The sequence below is a fragment of the Culex quinquefasciatus genome, chromosome 1 (assembly GCF_015732765.1).
Source record: "Culex quinquefasciatus strain JHB chromosome 1, VPISU_Cqui_1.0_pri_paternal, whole genome shotgun sequence".
Lineage (NCBI taxonomy): Eukaryota > Metazoa > Arthropoda > Insecta > Diptera > Culicidae > Culex > Culex quinquefasciatus.
The window spans coordinates 17,477,192-17,503,177 of NC_051861.1; the positions used below are offsets into that span (position 1 = coordinate 17,477,192).

The window sequence follows — 25,986 nt, forward strand, 5'->3', positions numbered from 1 at the left end:
CTCTAAATGATGCTTTTTTGTCGTTAAAATTGTGCCAAAAACGGCGGACTTTCGTGCAATGTCGGGGTCGCTATTACAGAGGCCATCCATTTATGTAAGAAAAGGTTTCTCACAGCTTCATGGTATCCATTGTTTAAGGCTAAAGTGTAAATTTGCAATGAAAGTGTTCGAGGTCAAATAGAAGACATAGTTCGCATTTTTGTTTGTTCAGGTCTCTTGTTTTGTAAAAAAGAAAAAAAATTTAAAGGTGTCACAAGATGTTCTTGTAAAACTTGTTTTCATCGATGTCGTTAGCATTTTACAACCGTCCTCGATTTTTCTCAATATTTTCAGAGTCTGCTAATAAAAACATGCCGCTATGCAGAGCAAAGGGCCATCTTTTTGTTTTGGTCCTAACCTGTGCATCCTATTGCATCAGTCAAACAACGCCTACCCAGTTCGCTGCCACCGTGAAGCTCATTTACGACCTGTCGTGGTTCCTTAACATCAAAAACCTGCTGCTAGTCGATGAATGCGGACTTTTCAGTGGTATGTATTAAAAAGTCGTCAATCAATCACTAGTGATTTGATCAAAGTGTATTTCTTATTCATATTTTACATTTACTCAAAATTTGCGACTAAATTATCGGAAAACGCCAATCAAGTTGCGAATCACAAAAGTGGACCAATCGCTTCTTAGGGTAATATTCATAATTTTACTATCAAGTTATGACTATCCTTTGTTGAGTTCGATCGTTGGGAGAGTTTGGTAATATATCAAATCAGCAAGTGAATTGCCTGCCGCCTTTGAGCAAACAGCCATAAAGCAGCAGGGTTGACCACCACTGAATTATCATAACTGGTGACGGAAGGTCGCTCGATGTTGAAGATTACGAACGGCGTTTGAATCTCTGATCTAGATTTTGAACGGCATTGACTTATGTCATTCCGGGCCTTTCGATTGTATCACTTCATCAATCGTCTAACATTTTACTTGTGATTTAACATTTCACAAAGGTACAATACACTGCATTTAATTTACTCTTCATTTAAAGCGATTAACACGTTTATTAAGTAATCATTACAACTAATAGTAGTTGACAATCTCTCAGAGTGTTTCCACACATAAATTCACATTTAAAAGCTTTTAAAAAATATGACAGCACGGCTAACCAAAGGATCCGGGGGTTCGATCGTAGCAACCGGTGCTGACGGTTGGAAAACTTTTTCACTCCGCGTAATGTTTGACAAATTTTATTTTTTTCCCTTTATATGCATTCTTTTATAAGGATATTTTAGTGTTAAATGGGAATTTTGTTTCTAAATGTCGTTGTCGAAGTGAATTTCGCTGAAAATTAAATAAATCGTTCGGAACTGCCAAGGATCAGGAACATGAAAAGTAAGTGGAAGGGCTCAACCAAGCTGGAGGAGGCCGTTACCAGAGCGTTTCAAGAGGCTGTGGTACCAGCGAAACATCCGGAAATATTTGTTGGGAGTAGGATATTCGGTGCTAAAGGAACACTTCCACTTCATCCAACCGGCCTGTGTCCTGTCAAGATCCTGGTCAGACTATCGGGACACCACCACCACCTGGCTGTGTTTTTGAAGATTCACTCTTTCTTGGTGAGAGCTTTCCATAATTATTTGATATTTGATTATATTCTTCTAAATTATAATATAAAAAAATTAAATAACCCTCCTACCCCTTTCCTACTTTTCCATTTCCCAATCCCGACCCCCCAATTTTCCGATTCCCACTTCCCCCTAAAAATTAAATAATTTGCCAATTTACACTAACACACCACACCTAACTGATTCGGAGCGTTTGGTATGGTATGTCGACGCATCCTTCCTCCCCTGATGATTCCGTGAAATGTGATCCGTTCACAGAATCTGTCTCTGCGGTTAATGCAACGCAGTAGGCCTGGCCGCTTTAATTTTTGCTATACATTTTCGTGGTAACTCGGATGTACTGCAATTATTAATACTAACAGGAAAGGACTTGGGGCGTAATCTAACCGCAAGTTCTTCCAGGAAGCTTTCTTCGGACTGGCTGTGCTTGTGCTCGATTAGATTAGATTAGATTAGCACGGCTAATCAATGGATCCGATGCGTTATCAAATCTTTTCAATTTCATTCTATGATTTTCTCTGGAGCAACTAAGCCAACGGCTACCAATTAGACCAGTCAATTTTCTTTTCTGTTGATTTTTAGAAAGGCTAAAATTTACAAAGCCGCCTTTGTGGATCAAAACGTATTTGCGGGAACCCAGTTGTCAGGGCAATGTGGACCCAATCAGTTATTTTGTCGTGATCGTGCTATCTTGTCGCACGTCGCGTTCCGTAAAAACGCATTTTGATGATTGACCTTGAATGCTGGCTGACCGTTCTTAGCATTGTCCCGAAATTTGGTTGAATTTGGTTGCCGGAGTCCCAAGTTATAATTAAAAGTGTTTACAGAAGGCGGCCATTTACGTGTGTCAAACGCGTTCTGATTAAATCCCACTGGCCAGTTGACGCACTTGCAGCAATTTTCATCGTGCGTCAAGATAGCACGATCAGGTCGAAACTTCTTTCATATGAAGAGTGACAGCAATGCACGGACTGGTGCAAAAGGTTAGCCATTGAGAGTTGCACCACAGAGTAACCCAGAGGGAGCACTGGCATTTAATTTATGGTTGCGTTACGCGGTACATCGTGGTACATCCCCCCTTTAGCAACACTTTTGATTGTCGTGAGCCTCAGAGTGAACTGACGTTTAAGTGTTACTTTTTTATCGAAGCAACCAGGTGCAATCTTTAGTTGTCAAAATTTTCCAAAAGCTCTAAATCAACAAAAGAAATTTACTGATGGCTATCGTGGATATTGTCCCCACATTCGGTACGTCCGAAGTTTGCTGGAAAAGTTGGAAAAAGGACTTGGAACCACCGCCTTTCAACGGGTGAGCCAATGCCCGTCAAAGAATTGTACCAGCTGTGGCTCGAACTGACCAGGTTCTCACTGGAGATGTGGCTTCGCGTAATTAGTTGCAAGTTGCAATTCCAACAGAATTCCAGTGATATTTTCAGAAAACTAAACTTTCTTCAAAGTGAAAATTTGTGCAAAATTGTTTGGGACAGTTTCCGTGGCCTTAACATTTGTGACCGAATGATTAGTCAGAACAATTTCTCTGGCCAGTTTTTGAGGGAACGACGGAACATACCACTAGGAAAATATGTTTAGCATAGGGTAGGGTAGTCATCAATGAGACACTTTTGGTTTTCAACTTTCAACGATTTTTCTAATTTTTTCATCAGCATGTTTTAATGAGCTTTCAAATGCATTATCATTCTTTTAATGTGTTTTAACATTGACAAAAATATGAGATCGATCCGACATCTACAGCCAGAGTTATTCAACTGTCTCATTGTAGACGCACTTGGCAGGAACAATGAGACAGGTGGGGAACAATGAGACACTTTACGAAAATCAACATTTTTCTAGCAAAACATCATGTTTTTGTATTGTTCCATTGCAGGTGACTTGCCTTGAACATTTTAGAGCAATTTTGCCAACATGAAACTTTTAATAACAAAAGTTACACTAAAAAGTATTTCAATTTTGTAAAATCCATATATTAATACCAAATAACTTTGTATTTTTGGTTAAATGAAGTTTAAACTCTATAAATATGCCAAAAATCACCTTTAATTCATGTTTTGAAAGATTTCCATCGATTTTGAAAAGTTTATTGAAGAAAAATCAAAGTGTCTCATTGTTACCCATGGGCTGAAATGAGTGGGGAACAATGAGACAGCCCTGGATTCTGAGTTTATTCTAAATTTTGGCCAAATCTAATGAAAGGACATTGTAGCCCAACTTAATCCCTTTAGAACGTCGAAAGAAATTTTAAGAAATATTAGTTTTGGTGTAAATGGCAGCCTACGAGCGAAAAAGTTTTTTTTGTCCATAATTTACTTTTACACCCCAGAATCAAACATTTATGAATTACTTTTCAAGGGAGCGTCCATAACCAAAGCCACTAATATGGCAGACGTGTATCCAGTTGACACACCTTTCCCCCAAATATGAGCCTGATTGGTTGAAACTACGACTTGTGAGAGCCATTTTATCATTGATTACTCTGTGGTTGCACAAAATGAAGTTCATAACTTAATTTGGCCCAAACTCGACGTGCGACAAGGTAGCACGATCACGACGATTTGTGATTGCATGTTTGGGTCAGTCAACAGGTGAGGGTGGACAGGTTTTTGGTTTTGCCAAACATGCCAATGGTAACGCATTTTTTTGATTTTTTGATGGGTGCATGCATTTGCCCAAAACAAGTTGGTAGTCTGCCCTATGGCCATGATTTGCATAATGTAATTTGAACGTTACCCTAAGGTACATTAGGTGCATTCCACAATATGGAATTGTATTGGTGATTATCACGTCAATTTATGAGGATTGCTTCAACAGGCCGAAACTCGAAAGGCAGAATCTCAGAAGGTCGAAATTCAAAAGGCCGAATTCGGTCTTTTGCTCGGAAGGCAGAACATCTCAAAAGGCCGAATGTCTTTAAAGGCAGAATGATTACGGAATTCAGAATTTTGTTCATATTTTCACGATTTTCATTGATTATGATGTTCAAAGATACAGTGAACTAACGAAATGTGTTATTGTTGTATTCTGTTTATCTTTCACGATCATATTGTTACCATGTATACACGTGAGAAGAGGAGAATGAATTAAAGCATTTCAAAAGTGTTTTAATCTTGTTGTTTATTGAATTATGGTGACGAAAACCGAAATTTGATCATGCATCAAATAATTACAATTTTTTTGCGGCAAATAAATAGAAACTTTAATAATTCAGTTAGCAGCTGTGCTAGAAAGTTATGTCTTCTTTTTTTCGAAATCAATTTTTGGTACATAACTATATGGTTTATTAAAAAATAGCAAACCGCGCCCGAAAAGGCGGAGACGCATAACAAATGAATTTTGGAATGCGTTTCCGCCTTTTCGGGCGCGGTTTGCCTTATGAGATTTCTGCCTTTTGAGTAATTTAGCTTTATGCATTTCGGCCTTTCGGGATTCGGCCTTTCGTAGGAGACCCAATTTATGAGTATAAATTTCGTTGCTCCGAATTTATAATCATTTTTATGAATGCAAATCAAGAGATTTTTTTTCAAAAAACTTCCTATACGCTATTGTATTTCTTATGTTTATAGGACCTATTAAAATACTAATGTTTTTTATACGTTCAATCATCAGTTACATTTCGAGATTCTTGAAAATTATTTTAAAAAAAATTCGATTATCCGAAGCTCGATTATCCGAATCACTAGCAAAAAAAATCTTGTTTTTATTCTAATTTTTAACATCAAATTCGAGTTCTGCAACCCCATTTTAGTCAAACTTAAAGGGTTGATTGCCTCTAAAATTTAAAAATGTACTTTTGTATATTCCACCGCCGCCATCTTGGAATTAAAAATTCTAAATCACTTTAGAGTAGTTTAGGGGTCATACTAAAGCTCAACAATCAAAATAAGACATCGAAATTTATCCGAAGTTTTGATTATACGAAGTGAAATGTTGCCAAGGCCTTCGGGTAGTCGAGTCTGGACCGTATGAATAACTACGATTATCCGACGCCTCGATTATCCAAACTTTCGCTTATCCGAAGGATCTTCAAGTGTTCGTAGAAATTTGCTGAGGCTTATTAGCGAAGATTGGCTTAGGAGAAAATCAGACGAATACTTTGTATGATCGAGTTTGGACTGTATAATGAATTTAATTACTTAAATTCTAAGAACTGAACACAAAATCGTCATTTAAGTTCATCAAATTTTCAGCTTTTGGTATGTTTGGATGATGCTTGGGTTGTAGCTCACCAGGCAGCGCTAGTGTCGCCGTGAGTTGATGTATCTATGAAAAGACGATGGATTACAAATAAATTTGTATAAGTCTCCTCTGTTTGTCTGTGCTAATACGCTCGACTCTTACTCCGTATTTAGATTTCTTCTCAATATCAACATTGCTTCAGCTGTCAATTTTTTTTCAGTCCTTTCAAGTAGGATGCTTTGAGTTTTCGTTCTACACCCTTACCAAAAATCATGATGTTCATAGTTTAATATCCCACTTTTCATACAATTTTTTGAGTTCAGGTACTACAACCATGAAAATGGTTTTATGGGTTGAACTGAAAAATTTGTATAAAAGTGGGATATCGAACTCAGAAAATTATGATTTTTTGTTAGGGCTCTCGATGGTCTCTTCATTATCGACAACGAGATAGGGGAAATTTTCGTATGTTTGGCAGGTTAAGCACTCGCTCCCAACTCCATCCAATTTGCTGATTTTCACTATTTAAACAACTAATTTTGCATAACTTTTGATAGAAAACTTGCTTGCTCACTTCTTATTGAGCTATTTAACAATCGATTTCAGTTGAAAACGCTTTTAATTAGCTTTAATTGAATGTCAAAGTTTTGACCTGCCAACATCAGAGGCACGCTAGAATTAGATGCTGTTCCCCTAGTCCACTGTATACGCATTATGTAGATTATTGTGTGACTAAGGTAGAACAAAGTTCTAGAAGTACGCATGCGTGTGTGAATTATTTGTTGAAAATTAATTGATTGATTTGCTTTGCAAAACCACGTGGACACTGATAGAACTTATTAGAAATTGCTTATAAAAATTACAGTTGATTGTATGAAGCATAAACAACCACAGATCAATTTTAATTGTTGTACATAAATTTCTGTTTAAATGTTTTTGTTTCCTGAAAAAATATTGTTTTTTTCCTGATTTATCGAGGCATAAATTATGAACAATATTTCCACCGGCCTAATTCTCATTATTATTCCTTGCTTGTCTTGATACAAAGTGTAAACTAACACGATATCGTTTACAGATAAATTACAATTAAATATAATTAAAAAAAAAACAATTAAAAAAAATATTTGCAGCCATTCGAAATTGAGAACAATAAATTATCAACTCGTTTTCACGCACATCAATATTTGAGCATCAAACATCATCCCAACATTCTACGACCACAAGAACTCCCGTTGTGTCAATAGCTTATAGTCAGTAAGTCAGACAGTCAGCGAGCCAGCAAGCTAGCAGCGCGCGGCGTTGAACTGAACGGGAAGAAGCTACAAGATGATGTGGCAAGGGTGAGCAGAAAAACACAATAAAAACATAATTTAGCTTTTGAAAACAAGGGGTTGAAGGGTTGAATGAAATTCATTGATCGTCAACATGAAATGGAATTCTTCTTGCGGACTAATTATGTGCTCACCTTTACCTTTAGCATCTTGGACCAAGCGCACAAAATCCTGCCTGGTTGAAGGTCACACCACCACCGTCGAAGATAGGCACTTTAATTTCTAGAAGCCAGGTACCTGCGCGAGCCGTCCCGGAGCTCAACAGGTAAAGAAAAAGAGAGCAAGAAAAAGGACTCCGCTGGCTCAGTCGGTAGTCAGTGTTAGTTGTCAGGTGCATTCCACAAGTTTAGAAGCGAAAAAAGAGACGCTTAGCGAGGTTGTTGTGTCAAATTTCGGTGGTTGTCAGTGAAGTTTTGAGTTTTACAGCGAAATTACAGTGAATTAGCGGTGGCTGAAACGAGTTTAACCACGGGAAGTGGAAGAACTATGCAAAGTTAGTGAACGGCAGTACAAAACAGAACTCCGGTGACGGCAAAGAAGCAAAACAAAACACAAAATGACGACTCGTGGAGTGGAAATGAACGGATCCGTGATGGGAGTTGCGATGGGCTACCTGGATTTTGCCCCGGAACCGCCGGCACCAACTGCTGTACCGGTGACGGAACATGGCGACATGAACGGTGCCGCAGGCCACGAAACTCGTGAGATAGCATCAACAAATGCCGCCACAGTCGCCATTCCGTCGAACGGTGGAGGTGACGTGCGGATTAAATTCGAAACTCTCCAGCCGCACGAAACTCAGGAAGCGATTACGCTGTACAATCCGGTTGGCCACCAGATGCATCTGCCGGGTCATCACCAGATCCAGCATCAGCAGATTATCTATCTGCCTCCGCCCCAGCATCAACAACATGTCGTCTTAATCGATCAACACTCGCAGCAGCACCTGCACAGCCCGGTGTCGTACGCGTCCGGCCTAACCGGTCACCTTAATCCGGATGGGCTAGTGACGATTGCTCCGTCAAACGGAAACGGTGCCCCGCTCGAAATGGGTACGCAAATCATTGTCAAGCAGGAAGTGATTTCCGAAGAGGATCATCATCAACAACATCAAATTCAAGTGGAGCAAGATCAATCATCGATGCAGAGCATGGCCGAACCTTCGGAAGGATCCGGAGCGATGAGCCAGAGCTACCAATCGGACGCCAGCGAGGAAATCAAGAATGGAACAATGGACGAATCCTCCGGACAGTACAGCAATCTGGAAAGCCCCACCAACTCGAACGATCCCAAAACCCCAAATGCTCCGAAAACTTGGACCGCAGAGGACATGGAATCGGCCCTGGAAGCCCTGCGCTCCCAAAACATGAGTCTGACCAAGGCATCGGCCACTTACGGGATTCCGTCGACGACTTTGTGGCAGCGAGCGCACCGCCTCGGCATTGACACTCCCAAAAAGGAAGGTCCGTCCAAGACCTGGAACGAGGAAGCACTCAATAACGCTCTGGACGCGCTACGATCCGGAACCATCTCCGCTAACAAAGCTTCCAAGGCGTACGGAATCCCATCTTCCACGCTGTACAAGATCGCTCGCCGTGAAGGTATTCGGCTGGCCGCCCCGTTCAACGCTGCTCCCACCAGCTGGTCCGCCGAAGATCTGGACCGTGCCCTCGAAGCGATCCGCAGTGGACAAACTTCGGTCCAAAAAGCCAGCACCGAGTTCGGAATTCCAACCGGAACCCTCTATGGACGCTGCAAACGCGAGGGAATCGAGCTGTCTCGGACGAACCCAACTCCGTGGTCCGAGGACGCCATGATGGAAGCGCTGGACTCGGTCAAGCAGGGACACATGTCGATCAACCAGGCCGCGATCCATTATAATCTGCCGTACAGTTCGCTGTACGGGCGGTTCAAGCGTGGCAAGTACGAGACACCAACCAACGGAGCCCAGAACCAGAACAACGTGGTGAACCACGGAGGCGGTGGTGGCAACGGTGGCGGCGGACAGGTCAACTACTTAACCACGCAGGTCGCGCCGATGCAGGGTATCGCGAGCAGTCCCCAGATGGAGTTCAGAATTGAACCGCCGCCGCAGCATTACGAGCACAACCCGGCCAACATGCAGCACTACAATCCACTGCCAACGATGCAGCAGAATTACTTGAACTTTTCACAGCATTAAAATACTCTCCTTTGACTGAAAGACACGTAACTGAAAATCACTCAAATCGCATATCAATTTAAGAGTTTAAGCACTGATACGAATACTTTAATACTGAACATGATCTTCAAGAATATAATGTTAAGTGATACCTACTTATGTAATTTAATTTGAACAACGTTAAATAAAATGGAAAATCCAATATTGGTTTTCGTTTCATTCTGCCCATAATAAACTTCAGTTCTAGCAGTAATTTACCTAAAATCGATATTGAATTAATAAGGCAAGGCTTCTGTTTATGGTAGAGTAGTCATCAATAAGACGCGGGGAACAATGATAAAATGGCTCTCCCAAGTTGAAGTTTCAACCAATCAGGCTCATATTTGGGGAAAAGGTGTGTCTACTGGATATACGTCTGCCATAATAGTGGCTTTGATTTTGGACGCTCCCTTGAAAAGTTATTCATAAATGTTAAAATTCAGGGCTGTCTCATTGTTCCCCACTCCTTTCAGCCCATGGGTAACAATGAGACACATTGATTTTTCTTCATTAAACTTTTCAAAATCTACGAAAATCTTTCAAAACATGAATTAAAGTGATTTTTGGCATATGAGCAGTTCTCTAGGATTTCGGTCATTCGATTTTTTTTGTATTTTTTAATCCGACTGAAACTTTTTTGGTGCCTTCGGTATGCCCAAAGAAGCCATTTTGCATCATTAGTTTGTCCATATAATTTTCCATACAAATTCGGCAGCTGTCCATACAAAAATAATGTATGAAAATTCAAAAATCTGTATCTTTTGAAGGAATTTTTTGATCGATTTGGTGTCTTCGGCAAAGTTGTAGGTATGGATACGGACTACACTGGAAAAAATGATACACGGTAAAAAAATTTGGTGATTTTTTATTTAACTTTTATCACTAAAACTTGATTTACAAAAAACACTATTTTTAATTTTTTTATTTTTGATATGTTTTAGAAGGCATAAAATGCCAACTTTTCAGAAATTTCCAGGTTGTGCAAAAATCACTGACCGAGTTATGAATTTTTAATCAATACTGATTTTTCAAAAATCGAAATTTTGGTCGTAAAAATTTTCAACTTCATTTTTCGATGTAAAATCAAATTTGCAATCAAAAGTACTTTACTGAAATTTTGATAAAGTGCACCGTTTTCAAGTTATAGCCATATTTAAGTGACTTTTTGAAAATAGTCGCAGTTTTCATTTTTAAATTAGTGCACATGTTTGCCCAGTTTTGAAAAAATATTTTTGAAAAGCTGAGAAAATTCTCTATATTTTGCTTATTTGGACTTTGTTGATACGACCTTTAGTTGCTGAGATATTGCAATGCAAAGGTTTAAAAACAGGAAAATTGATGTTTTCTAAGTTTCACCCAAACAACCCACCATTTTCTATCGTCAATATCTCAGCAACTAATGGTCCGATTTTCAATGTTAATATATGAAACATTTGTGAAATTTTCCGATCTCTTCGAAAAAATATTTTGGAATTTTCAAATCAAGACTAACATTTCACAAAGGCCAAACATTCAATATTACGCCCTTTTAAAATGTTTGTCTTGATTTGAAAATTCCAAAATATTTTTTCGAAAAGATCGGAAAATTTCACAATTGTTTCATATATTAACATTGAAAATCGGACCATTAGTTGCTGAGATATTGACGATAGAAAATGGTGGGTTGTTTGGGTGAAACTTAGAAAACATCAATTTTCCTGTTTTTAAACCTTTGCATTGCAATATCTCAGCAACTAAAGGTCGTATCAACATAGTCCGAATAAGCAAAATATAGAGAATTTTCTCAGCTTTTCAAAAATATTTTTTTCAAAACTGGGCAAACATGTGCACTAATTTAAAAAAATGAAAAACTGCGACTATTTTCAAAAAGTCACTTAAATATGGCTATAACTTGAAAACGGTGCACTTTATCAAAATTTTAGTAAAGTACTTTTGATTGCAAATTTGATTTTACATCGAAAAATGAAGTTGAAAAATTTTACGACCAAAATTTCGATTTTTGAAAAATCAGTATTGATTAAAAATTCATAACTCGGTCAGTGATTTTTGCACAACCTGGAAATTTCTGAAAAGTTGGCATTTTATGTCTTCTAAAACATATCAAAAATAAAAAAATAAAAATAGTGTTTTTTGTAAATCAAGTTTTAGTGATAAAAGTTAAATAAAAAATCACCAAATTTTTTTACCGTGTATTATTTTTCCAGTGTAGTCCGTATCCATACCTACAACTTTGCCGAAGACACCAAATCGATCAAAAATTCCTTCAAAAGATACAGATTTTTGAATTTTCATACATCATTTTTGTATGGACAGCTGCCGAATTTGTATGGAAAATTATATGGACAAACTAATGATGCAAAATGGCTTCTTTGGGCATACCGAAGGCACCAAAAAAGTTTCAGCCGGATTAAAAAATACAAAAATTAAAATTGAAGAAAAAAGACCGATTTCGTAGAGAATTGCTCATATGTATTGAGTTTTAACTATATTCAACCAAAAATATAATGTTTTGTGGTATGAATAAAAGGATTTTGTAAATTTTAAAAACATTTTAGTTTAACTTTTGTTTATTTAAGTTTTATGTTGGTAAAATTGCTTCAAAATGTTCAAGGCAAGTCATCGGCAATGGAAAAATATAAAAACTTTATGTTTTACTAGAAAAGTATTGATTTTCATAGGGTGTCCCCAGCGATGGAATAATCATCATCAAAAGAAAATCTCTGGACGTTCATCAAGAGAAAAAATCCGAAAGGAGCATTGCTCTCCTCTCTCGTGCACGAAAGATCGGTAAAAAGAATCTAAAAAAATCATCATCTTGATTATTCGGTGGAATATCCTTTTCACTACACTACAAAAATTCATGGTAATATTACATCTGGGAAGGGGTACATCTTTTATGTTTGAAAAAAGGTGTAATTTTACCTCTGGAAATGTGTAATTTTACCACTTTTCTGGTGTAATGTCACTTTTTCAGTCTAAATTGAGATAAAATTACATCATAAAAGAGGTAATATTCAACCTTCCAAAATTAAAGCTTCCAAATTTACATTATTTTTTTCTGTGTACTATACTTGCAAGTGTAACGTCACACGTCGAGAAATGACCTGTCACATTTTGTAGATGGGCAATGTGTGTAAACAAAGTGAAATAAATATTATTAAGTGGTGCTGACAAGGAAATTCACAAAAAATCATCAGCAAATTGATTTTCTTGGAGAATTTCGGGAGCGATTTTCTTATGCGTGATTTGCCTCCTCTCTTTTTCGCGGGTGAAGAAAGTTCGTAAGCGAAATTGATTTTTTTGCGATTATTTCATCCCTGGGTGTCCCATTGTTCCCCGCAGCTGTCTCGTTGTTCCGGCCAAGTGCATCTACAATGAGACAGTTTAATAACTGTGGCTGTAGACGTAAGATCGTTCTCATATTTTGATCAACGTGGTAAAAACACATTAAAAGAAAGAAAATGCATCAAAAATCTCATTAAAACATGCTGATGAATAAAACAAAAAATAATAATCGTTGTAAGTTAAAAACCAAAAGTGTCTCTTTGACGATTACCCTACTCTACATTTCAACTCTCGTTGTGGTGCACGTGGTTTTGTATTTATGGCAGCTGTCTTTCAATACGCAAATACTATCACTGATTTCACAAATTATAAAATGGTTAATTTTTTAAACAATTTGTATGATCTTATTCAAAGCAGTAGTTAATGAAAGCAAGCGGTTGGAGCCAAAAAATATCCTGATTGATTGTTTTATCTGTTTCTAGTCATGATTATTGATTTAAATGAATGATTAAACTAATAAACTAGGGGAAGGTGGGGAAAGTGTAACAAGCTAAGGAAATCGATGCCAACATTTCAAACAGCATCATGTACAAACCATGAGTTTTGAGAAAAGCGCATTTGAATGTTGAGCATCCATTTTCAATTACCATTTTAATATAAAAGCAAAATAAGATGTTCTAATGATAACAAACGATGAATAACGTTGTTTTTGTGGATACTTGATCATCCATATTCAATAAAACATTATTTCCGTAATTTTATTTGAGAAAAACAAACATAACTTCTTTTGAAATCACCAACGTCGATATCACCCTGCTGTCACTGAGGGGGGCGCTTTGTTATGATTCGTTTTTCTTCGCCGAATGTACATGGCGCTTTTTTCATGTTGCTTTTTTTTCGTCACGAGGTTTATGTAGCCTTTTGTTTGACAGGTTGACAGGGCTATATAAACTGGGACTGCTGATGGCAGAGATTTTGTTTATGTTACTTTATTTAAAATCATGATTAAACAGACTTTACTGAAGTAACTTTTGCTCATTTTTGGTGGAGAGGTAGCTTATTAGAAGTACTTTCAGAATATACAATAACCCAGAAAGTGTCAAAATGTACATGATGCCTTTTGAAATGTTACCGTCGAAATGGTCGTTAAAATCCATTTGAAACGTAAATAAATCAGTCGGATTTTTTGATAATCATCCTAGTCCAGGTCTTGACTAAGACTTTAATAGAACAAATTGAAAAAAAATGGGATTCGTACTATAAAAAAAATTCACATATTAAAACAATAAATTATTAAGAAACATTTAGTTTTGTTTTATATTCCTTTTTGCAGTATTATTTGGATTTGCCTTTCTATTTTTTTTATGAATGTTGGTTCAAATTCAAACATTATTAATGTTTGAATTTTATTCTTAGCATTTCTATATTGATAGTTTCAGAATCAATTATTTAACTGGAAAATGGCGGAAGAAAACAAAATTATTCATTATATATATATGAAAAAAGATTGTTGTCTATAAAAGCACAAAAAGACACTACATTTAAATAACAGTTTTTACTTTGTTTACTTCAAAATGGAGTTTTCCTTTTTTGAGGTACATGATATATATATTTTTTCAAAACAACATTTCAGTGATAATGTTTTATTTGAAAAAAAGCTTATAAAAAGCAAATTATTCATAATAAAAATGTCTCAAAATGAGTCAAGAAATAGGGGAGCAGAATATATAGTTTTTCATAATTTAAAATTACTTAAAATAATTTAAGGAAATCTGAAGAATAACGAATTAAAAACAACGCAAAAAAAATCTACTCTCTTTACATTTTGTCTGTAATCAAAATCATTTCAAAACATTTTGTAAAAAAATTGAATTAAAGTGCACAAAAGCGTAAAAAGTGTTTTTTGTTAAGAAGATTTGAATATTTTTTTTTCAGGGGAGTTAATCAAGTTTTTTTTTAAGTTAATGATATCAAAGTATTTAATTGCAATCTTTAAAATAATTACAATACAATTTGAAACAAAACAATATAAAAAAAATAAAAACTAATTTTGTTTGCCTTTCTTACAAAAGAAAGGTTTAAGGTTTGCTGGAAACCCGCTCATAAAACCCACAATTTTTATATTTCAGATTTTTAGCCGTGGGGGACGAGCATTTGTTTTTTGATTCACAATTTTGGGCCAATAAATATGGTCAAAGCCACGTTTAGAGGTATTTTTTGGACTATTTTGCAGATAACACTTTCAAATGAAAAGAATTCAATTTCAAAACAAAAAGCCATTTGAAAACATGCGCCATAAACTGTTTTTGTCCAAAAGTTGTAGCTTTTCCAAAATGTATTTACGGTGATATTGCCATATTAGTGATTTACGTCTTATTTTTCGTCTTATTTCTCGCTCAAAAGATCAACAAGTTGTCAAGTCTAAGCATAAACGCTAGCACATTTACGCTTGCGCGTTTTACGCTGCGCGTGAATGTGTTCTTTCTGGACTCTCATAACAGATCGACAAAGTGCAATATCGATACATATTTTTTTAGGTTAATCATAGACTAACATTGAAGACTGAGTACCCTTTTTGCCTTCCTCACTTTACTGAGGAAAGGCTATAAAATCACTCGAAAAACGAACTTTTTACTTAGACCTCCTAGACCTACCTTCATTTGTACATATCGATTCAGAATCACCAGCTGAGCAAATGTCTGTGTGTTTGGCTGTATGTAGACATGTGTATCAAATCAATGTCACTGAAATATCTTGTCACAGGCTCAACCGATTTTGGCCGGAGTGGTTTTAATCGATCCGCCTTAACGTCCCCTAAGTTGCTATTTAAATTCATGCAGTTTTATCATGTATTTAAAAAGTTATGTTAAAAAAACTGTTTCATATTAAATTAAAATTACGGTAAAAAGGGTGTTTTTCCATGAAACCCTCACTTGTTATATATTTTTAGAAAGCATATGAAAAGACCCTTCTTGTGGATTAAGAATTTTCAAGATCTGGTTTGCCTATCTAAAATTAGAAGCAGTTTAAAAAATGGTATGAACTGACATAACCTCAAATGGTCCCGTCTGATCGCCACATAAAAAGCCTTGTAAAGGGATGCCATTTTCCTGAAAGGCGGTGTCTGTATAATCTTGACAAAAAGTCTGTAGGAAGTCTATTTTTTTTTTACTCGTCACTTATTTTTATTAGGACCTCTTAGGTGCTGCGATCACGTAAGGGGAGATCCATAAACCATGTGGACACTTTAGGGGATTGTAATCACTCTATAAATGAGAGGAAGGCATCAACCACCTAAAGGTGGATTAAGTAACGTTTTTCTAATGATGTGAATGCAATATGTTTTTTCTTAATTAAACATAATTATCTTGCGACCCATAATGTACCTCTGAAATTTAAAAAAAAATGGCATTCGAAAAGAAAAAATAATGAAATAACAAGCCATGGTCGCAACATGTGAATGAATAAAGTTTTTTAAAGTGAATTTTTCACCTGCTTGCCGAAAAAAAATCTTTTTGCGATGTTGTACATTGAAATTCCACAAAAATTAAAATATTTTTGATCGATCCCAGATATGCTAAATATGATTTTAAACGCAGGAAAATGTATTTCGAATTATTTTCAATTGGTTAGACTTTTATTTTCTTTAAAATTTTGATGTTTTTTGAATATTTTTTTTTGTAAAAATGTTTTACTAATATTTTTGATCGCTATTACGAAAAATAAAATAGAATATAAATTTTATTAAGCTACAAAAAGATATGAAAATATGTAATACAATATGGCGGTGAAACCATATTAGAAAACAACCAGGCTTAACTTGAATAGGCCCTCTGAAATGTTCCAAAATGATCGAGAATATTAGAGGCAAGATCTGGAACGAATACACTAAAACCCCGATGGTTTGACACCAGTTGTTGTCAAACGAACGGGGCTACTTTTTCGTTTCAAACTCTCTTTAAATAGTGATAGTTCGTCACTGTTTTGGTTCACTTTGTCAAATCAACGTGGTAAAGACTTAAACAGAGTCATACAAAAAGTGACCAACAACCGGGGGTTCAGAGTAAAGCGGAAATTGAATATCGAGACTAATTTTTATTAAATGCAATAACACACTTCAATTTGCTTTATTTTTGATTGAAACATTTTTGAGGACAATTTTCATTTCTGAATATCCTCAATATTTAGGAACAAAAGTATTAGAAAATAACGTGACTTTGTGGGAAATTTTGATGAGGACTATGGATAACAGAGTCTGTGCGTTACTAAGGAAAATGCATGTATTTTTATCCAGTACCTTATGTTGACTCATCAGCACTTTGACGTTAGATTACAGCTTCTAAAAAAACACAAACACAAAAATACACTCACACAGACACACAAATATATACTGACAATCCACGGACTGCTTTGCTAACTGGCTGACCTATTCCAATACCGTTTAGATTTCACCACAAAACGAAACCTAACGTTGTTGATGTTTTCCAAATAGTCCAACATCAATAAGCCATTTTGTATGTTTTCCATCTATGCGATCCACGCAGCAGTGCCGGCGACAACGGCTCTTCTCGTGCAACGGCTTGCTGACCTTGGCGTTCGCGTCCATCTGGCAGGCAAATTTGGAAACACCCGCCGGTGCTCTCGAATCGATCAAACTCTGGTGGTGCCCATAACACCGGCCTGTCCACTGGATTCGATCATCGCCAAGGTAAGTTAAACCCCCTAGTGGTAAACAAAATTTAAAAATTTGAAACTGGTGCAGGTCGAACGAAAATGTGTGGTCCTCACTGAGTTGAATCAACTTTCTGATTTTTGTTTTAGCAAGATGACGCAACGTTTGCCGAATTCTGCCAATGGATTTTTCTGCTCGATCCCGATGCGGAGAGGCCATTTTTGATCACGTTGAGTCGGTTTCGGCTCCGTCTGGACTCCCAAGTTGTCGTGGTAACAAGGAACGACTCGAATCTATTTGATCATCACCACCAAGCAAGCCTTGACAATCTGTTGCGTCGGGACGCACTCGCGGGTTCCTTGCGAGTCAACGAACCTCGGGATAACCCAATGCTGTTGGGTTCCTTGGATCATTCGTTGCAGGATTTCCAAGGGGCGCGACACGCGGTCTTCACGCTGACGCAGCTCTACAAGCTGAACACCACCGATGACGGTTCATGCGTTCGCTTGGCGTTGGGTAATGACTAGGCTTAGTGATTTTTCACGCTCGAAAATAGCAAATTTCACGGGGACCTCAATTTCAAAACACCGAATTTCACGCAAATTTCGCGGAACGTGAAAAATGTTAAAATAACTCTGAAAATCTTATGTTTAAATCGCAGAAACTACTTTTTATGCTTTATTATATATTATTCTTCAATAAACTGACGTGAACGTGACAAAAAAAATCTCCTAATTATCAAAAAAAAAAACCTCTGGTTTACGGATGGGCTCAATTAATATTTTGAAACAAAATGTAAGGCATGCGTATTCTCATTTATTGAATTGCTTTTTTAATATTCAACTAGAAAAGGTTAAAAAGTTTTCGCTGATTTGCTTCTGTTTTATCAGTTTAAATTTTATTGAATTTCATATCAAAGCAAGATTCAACAATCTTGTACATCCAAAATATGTAAAATAGTTTGAATTTTACATTTAGACCATTCAAAATAATTTTTAAGGTTTTCATCTCCCTTTTTAAAAAACTAAATTTAAAATCCATAGGCAGAAATATTATAAATTGTTACGAAATCGAAATATTTATTCAAAATAAAAACAGAAAACAAAAAATTGTATTTTTTTGACTTTCAAGGGAATTATTCACACAAATAATCAAATATTGTTAAAATAAAACAGGACTCAGAAAAAAATCTTAAATGTTTTAAAAAGGTGATTTTAAAGATTAAAAATACTCTTCATTTTATTTTAAATAAAACAAAGCTTGATTCTTATAATTTCTTTTGAAATCATACATTTTAATTAAAATAGCAGTAAAATTTGTACTACAGCGAATTAAAATATTACTAAATTTAGTTTTTTTTTTCTTGAATTTAGTTAGTTTCTATAGAAACTGAAAATTTTAATAATTCTTCAAACGGTTCATATCAAGCTTACCAAACGAAGACAAATAAAATTTACTTAAATAGTCTTTATGGTTGAAATATTTATTATGAAGTTATTTGGAAAAAAAAAGTGATTTGAGAAAATTGATAAATTTCAAGAATCCGGAATCGCGGAATCGTCCAAATTTTACTTTTTTATATATAAGTAATTTAACACTGAACTGTCATTTCTATCACTCGAATCCGGTGCTCGATTTTTCTAAAAATAATTAATCAAACGATTTTTCTCAAAATAATTAATCAAACGCAAAAAGGAATAAAAATAATCTTATGAACTACTGTAGAATTAGGCGAGTGCATATCCTGGTTTAAACCAGGATATTCACTCGCCTAATTCTACAGTAGTTCATAAGATTATTTTTATTCCTTTTTGCGTTTGATTAATTATTTTGAGAAAAATCGTTACATTTTCACATAAACATAACATTTCACGGGATTTCGCGGAAAAAGCCAAATTTCGCGGATTTCACGCTGTCCGCGAAATCGTGAAATTTCACTAACCCTAGTAATGACGTTTGAGTTTTCCAAGCTTGTTTTGATTGTGTTGTTTTTACGCTTGTGCTGGTACCGTGAAGGGTAGGCAAAATTCGGACCAGAAGTCTCGAAAACGATTTTATTACGCCCCGTTGATTGGATTTTGTTTGGTTTTTTTTTGCGAGACGAGAACGAAGTTGATTTTTTGTTGTTGTTTTGTTCCACGCGGAAAACGATCATTGATTTCGCTTCGATCGCGCTCGATCTCGACTACACACGTGACAGATTGAGATTGAATGGATTGAATGGAATCGAAAGCTCATCGTGGTTGAAGGGAGTTTGCATGTTACGAGAATGGTTTTTAATGGTTTCTATTTCTATTTTTGCCATGTTTTATCCTTGCTAGATTGATCGAATGCACATTTTGGGCTCTTGAGTTTGCTGCAGATAGATCTGTGCAGTCTTTTAGAAACCAATGTAGCAACGCTCATAAAATTTCTCATTAAACTTAAGATCGGGTAACCTTTGGTGAGCGTGTAGATGGCTGAGTATTGACGTCAAACAATTTTTAATTGAAAGTCGGCATCCTGATTAACCTATTTAGGTGACACTTACGTCATCAAAAGGTTGGTTGATAGATTTATTCGCACTATTATTTGTTTTAAATCTAGGGTTTCATTTTGGGTTAATACATTAGGGCAAATATGACTATTTTAAGCAAACACCTATCTTCGCCATATGGAGAGTTTGTTGCACGATTAAAGCTTCAAAAATACTATTTTGGCCATAAAATTACCCGCAACAGCACCGCCTCGATTAAGCACCCAAATTTAGGCCATTTACTGGCCAAAATATTTAATTTAATGCACGTTTGATCAAAATATCTATTTTGCGAAATCATTTCTTATCACGTTGAGCGCTTCACCAACTTCACCAACACCACCAGCAGCACAGCCAGCGACTACTAGAATTGAATAAAATAACTTTTGATTAAAATCTAATTAAACAGAAATGTGAGCAAAAAGTTGCTCTTCTGGTTGGTGTACATGGTTTTAGTAAATCTAAGGAACACTCCAGATTATCCAGCATCATTTAAACACGACCGCTCATTTTAGGCTTAAAATGGGTATATTTCCTCTACATCGCCGTTGTGATATCTTTTCGGTTTAATAAAAAATATAATTTAACCCAAAAATAACGAACTCCTCGTCACAGTGTCCTGATGATTATCGAGCTCGAGCTGTCACAGCCCTGCGAAATATATTGGGTGACATATAGGGCGGTCAGTCGAAAACAACAGCTAGAAGTCACTTGACAAAAAAAAAATCTAGAAAGAGATAGCAAATTTGATGCAAACAAACCCCCAGCTGCCATGTAAACATACTTTGAATGTGTTGGTAAATTTTTGACTAGAAAGCCTTACATATGTAGCACGACGATGACATCGAGAAAGTTACTACTAAATCGCTGTGTTACTTAGGTAATTTTTAACCTCTTTTGGTTTCCTTGAACACTATTCTGATGGTGTACATGATATTGCGCAATGCTTTTTTTACGCTGCATTTAAAAATGACTGCAAACAAGATTGCTTTCTTTTCATGTTGATTTGATCGCAAATCGAGTAAAAAAGCAACGACTGAAGTCAAACCTCAACGACAACAATAATCTGGGTAATTACAATCGAAAATTAAGTATCTTTGAGTTGGGTTGGGCACCAAAACCTACCCTAACCATGGTTGAATAAACTTGCAAACCGTTAACAATACACGCCGAGATTTGAATGTAGAGAGAGAAAGAGAGAGTTGCAGTGTGTGAGCAGTTCAATGAATGGATGGGTGAGTGAAGAAATGAACACGATGGATCGATCGTAAACCCCAATTTCTCACAACACTGTCGGAGTTCGGATGGACCCCCAAATGGATAGATATGCCGCGCCGCTTTGTCCTCTTGGACCAGTGTCATTGACTGGATGCTGGCTGTGGGGCTGGTCATGGTGGCAGTGCCATATTGCGTAATATGATTATTATAGTAAGAGGGGTTGTAATATGATGTGATGTCATATTCGTATTGGTGGTGGAAATAGAAATCACTTATTGGTGTGAAGTACGCAAATTAGTTGAGAAATATTGTAATTTTATACCCTCTTTGTTATAGTTATACCCTAGCTTTGTGCAAAATATGTTTTATGTTAGATATCTCTCAATTTGCTCAATTTGGAGCTGGTATCAGAAAAATTTAGTATAACAGCCCAGACTAAATCATCCGAAGTTCGATTATCCGAAATATAATACTTTGAATAATCTAATCATACACACATTTTTTTCTATTTTTTTTAATTTTCTTGCTTCGTGTTCTGCGATCACATTTTAGTCAAATGTGAATAGTTATTTGCCTATTTAATTGCAAAATGCTTTTTTTCAATGTTTCATCACCGATAATTTGGCCGATATCTCGGATGAAAAAATTCTAAATCATACTTAAGCTCGACAATTAAAAAAAGAGAACAAAAAAGAAACGTGTTTCGATTAGCCGAAGATTCGATTATCCAAAGTGAAATTTATCCAAGCTCTACGGATAAAGTCTGGACTGTATGAATATCTGTAAATATCAAGCAAGAGTGACGTTACATGTTAAAGAATAGGGGTAAAAGCGTGTGGGGTGGTACTTTAAAAATGACGTTATTAAATAGAATTCTAATTGCACATTTAATCTTATTATTTTGAAAACACATTTCAGAAAAAGTATAATTATATAAATCTTTTTTGTGGTTGTCAAAAGGCAGAAAAACCCGTGTTTTTTATAAACTAAGAAAGCTTCTAGCCAACCAACATGCCAGGTAAAAATGTATGTCTAACAATTTACGTCTTTGACCCCTCTGGTATTTGTAACCTGGTGACATCGTTTCGTCTACTACGCTTCATCTTCAACCCATAAACGCAATCAAAGTTCATCTCTTCGTTGTTGGAAACGCACTCCTCCTTCGCCGTATCTATTGCATTGCATTGTGAAGAGGCAATTACTTAGCCCACAACTTCGACAGTACACCACCGTCGTAGATGGACTTCTGGTACCTGCGGGCAAAGTACGGTTAGGGAGCATCCATAGCTTGCTAGGTTTAAATATTTTACAAAATCTCTAGATCTCTTATATTGGTAACCCTTTTTTTTTAAAACAAAAAAAAACACTTGGTTTACGGATAGCATCAAACGTGCATTTCGCAATACCCGCTCGACCTAATGCTTGAGCTTCTTCAAATGTAATTGCACTTAGAAAACGTGACGCACAGTCTCTGACGTCGCTGCACGCTCGTTTGTTTAGTACATGCACTAGACATAGAGAAATGTTAATACAAAAACATTGTTCCTTCTGGAAATAGTTGCATTCTTCCCCTGAGGAACGTCTCCCGACGAAGGTTGCGTCCTCTGAAAACGATCCAACTCGAGCTTAGTACGTCATGCTCTGTATGAAGTGTTCACAGATAATGTGATGTCTTGTTTTTAATTCCGATTAAAAAATAATTATGTTTCATCCATGTTTCTACTATACCATTTTTTGGTTTCATTCTAAATTTAATTTTTAACAATAGAATTTCAAATTTAAATAAATTTATTCCATTTTTTCTTGCCTGTGAACTTTCTATCTCTCTCTCTCCCAGCAGGGACGATTTCAATTCCAATCACAGCCAACTGCGTGCCCTGGCACGTGATTCCGTGCATTTCCACTAATCCAAGAAACGTTTCTTCCCTCTGCTGTTCATTCACTGGACTGGCTTGCTACGATGACACCAACCGATGTTGATGTTTTGACCAACGACGACGAGCGCGCAGGGTCACACGAGATAACCTCGGGAAGGTTGACGCGGCCGCTGCCGGTGGAACAACGAAACGACTTCTTTGGCCGGGTCAAGTTCACGCTAGGTGTCCTGATGGAGACGGCTGGGCAAGAGAACGGTGGTGGTGCTGGTGGTCACGTACCGGTTTACGGGGACTCCGGGACACTGCTGCGGGTGCTGCCAAAGTTCCTTGGAGCAAGGTGATATTGTGTGCTTTTGGAGAGATTTACCAAAGGATCTATTGACCGACGACGTGGTCACTGTATTTGGAGAATCGAACCTTATTTTAAAAGTTCTGGATAACTTTGATGTACAGTTCAAAAGTGATTATCCAAAGGCGTTGATAAAATTTCACTTCGGATAATCGAATCCCGAAATTGTTTTTTTTTCGTTGTCTCGTTTTTGATTGTCAACCTTAACTATAACCCAGCCCTCTGGCACGACGGCCATGTTTATGAAACCTAAATGTTCGACGCGAACATGAAGACAACAAAGAAGATGAAGAACGCATTTGTTGTCAAATTTGAAAATAAACAAACCGCGTGGTAAAAAAGGCATAATTTAAAAAAAAAGTTGAAATGATTTCCATGAAAAAATAACGACACGGGACGGATTTCCAAACACAAGTTCCCGAAGTACTCTATCCGCCAGAGACTATGGATAAATGCCCCGCGAAGTGGCGTTGAAGATGGTTTTGCAAGTTCAAAGTTCAGATTTGTTCGGACCACTTCGCGATGAACTTCTTATGAGTCCACAAAAGGTCGGATTCTACACAAGCACGCGATTCCTTCGATTCCCTGTGCGAGTCGACAGTGGGAGTGGGCCAGTCCTCGGAGAAGGTTATCGAAGACCAGCTCCGCCACAATCACCGGAATCACGGATGTTTCTGCACTTGGTCGGTTACTCCCTGCCGGAGATTGCACCGAGTTGTTCGGAACTACTACAGTACTACCCGACAAATCTTCCCGGTCAATCGGAAGCAACAGTTCTCATCCTTTTTCGTAACAGATTTGCACACACAAAAAGTGATGTTTCTTGAAGATTTGGTATAAACAAACAGACAACACCAATACTGCTACATTCACAGAGCCCACGCATTACGTGGGCTCTTCACTAATACTACTACGTGGGCTCTTCGAGGTTTTGGTGACTGTCAAACGTTCTAGCCATTTACACAGGTGCCAGAGGGTTGCTATAACCACTATAACCCATAAACTACTCTAAAATGATTAAGAATTTTTAAATCCAAGAAGGCAGCGATGAAATATTAAAAAAGTAAGCAATCAACTATTCAAATTTGACAAAAATGAGGTTACAGTCAAGTTACAGTTCTCCAATTTGACGTAAAAAGCAAGTTCCATACAAACCTTTGAATAATCGTACTTCGGATAATCCAAACTTCGGAAAATCGAAGCTTCAGATACTCGAGTCTGGGCTGTAGTTGTTACACAGAGAAAAATCAATTCCCAAAATCGTAAATAGTGTTCATGAATTACATAGTGCACTTGAACTATGTAGGTGAATATATTACTTCTTGATTCTTAAATTCATGAACACTATTCACGATTTCGGGAATTGTCTTTTTTGCGTGTACGTTGAGATTTAATAGTTTTTCTTAAATGTTAATGGTTTACACGGACAAAAATTTCAACCAAAATCTTAATTCACTTAAAAACAAAATATCAAACTTAAGACCTTTGTTCTTTAGGTTTGGGTATCACGAAAATGGAGATTTTTGTAGAATTTATGTAATAGTAGGGAAAGTTCTCCAATATTTCCTCGGTTGCCATTCCATCCATTTTGATTTTGTGTATTATTTAATTAATTTATTTTGCAAAATTATTGATAGAAACTTGCTTGCTCAGCTGAGCTATTTGTCACTTGAAAACTCTTTTTAGTAGCTGTAATTGGACGTGGAAATACATAATGTTCCCCTAGTTTATGCAGCAAAAATATTGTTTAACCTAAACTTGCTAGTTAACAACACGGATAAACAAATTTCAAATAGATCACAATTTTAAGGTATTCTTAAAAACATAACATGTCGTCTCACCGCAATCAAAACTAGCCGTTGGTTGAGAGTTGATCAATGAATTTTTAAGTAGAAGATTTAGTTTGCCGTGATAAAAACTCGTTAAATGGGTCTCATCTTCTCAATAAGTCTCAATTTAATCGCTTTTTCCATTTACAAAATATGGCAAGCTCACGATTTGCAGCCAATTTTTCAACCAAATAACTGGTTGGAAGATGGTTTGCAAAAAAAGAGGAAATATGCAAAGTTGCTTTAAATGTAAATCCTCCTTTTGAGCGATCTTCGGTCAAGAGAGTCAATCTAATCCAGTGCCAAGTTTCGCTTCCGTCTGCTCAGCTCGACCCCAAGACCGATCGTGAGATTTATCGCTCATGCAACCTTATCCAACCTCGGGGACATCATGTCGGTCGCTGGCAGTTGCCAAATAGGCCGACCCAAAGGTGATTAGTTGGTCACACAAAACAGGTCTCATAGCTGTTGGCCGGCAAAACCGAAAGCATTTTCTTGTGGCTTAGACTCGCTCAACTAGTGGCGGGCCTGCGTCTTTTTTGGAAAAAGCAGACGATTATGTCACCATCAAGCTCGGCCACAGCAGTGACCGAGTGTCGGATCGACCAAGTTTACAATGTATCGGTGGACAAAGGCCGGAATTTGGACCGGTGAAATGAGGTTTTATGGCAAAGTTTGGCGCTAGGGGAGGGTGGTCAGAGGTGAGACTATCTGTGGTTTTGTTTAATTCTTTCAAACACATACTTTAATAGTAGTTTATGCAACAAGTTGCAAAAAGAGGATTTTTTCAGCACGAGTCGTACATTTATCCAACGAGGTTCACCGAGTTGGATAAATACGACGAGTGCTGAAAAAATCAAGTTTTGCAACGAGTTCCATACAACATTTGTTGCAATTCTAAAAAACACA

General features: G+C 36.8%; 2 protein-coding genes across 2 annotated transcripts in view; both read left to right on the top strand.

Moving 5' to 3' along the window:
* Positions 1-25,986, top strand: part of LOC119767698 — an 85,503-nt gene that overhangs the window by 48,796 nt on the left and 10,721 nt on the right. The window contains exons 2-5 of the mRNA XM_038256928.1: positions 334-528; positions 17,162-17,325; positions 17,439-17,805; positions 23,032-23,236. Coding sequence (XP_038112856.1) covers positions 351-528; positions 17,162-17,325; positions 17,439-17,805; positions 23,032-23,236 — 914 coding nt within the window. The 5' untranslated portion in view covers positions 334-350. The remainder of the gene's footprint in view (positions 1-333; positions 529-17,161; positions 17,326-17,438; positions 17,806-23,031; positions 23,237-25,986) is intronic.
* LOC6047472 lies at positions 7,281-9,478 on the top strand. The gene has a single exon (XM_001864491.2). The coding sequence runs from the start codon at positions 7,689-7,691 to the stop codon at positions 9,312-9,314; it is 1,626 nt and encodes a 541-aa protein (XP_001864526.2). The 5' UTR covers positions 7,281-7,688; the 3' UTR covers positions 9,315-9,478.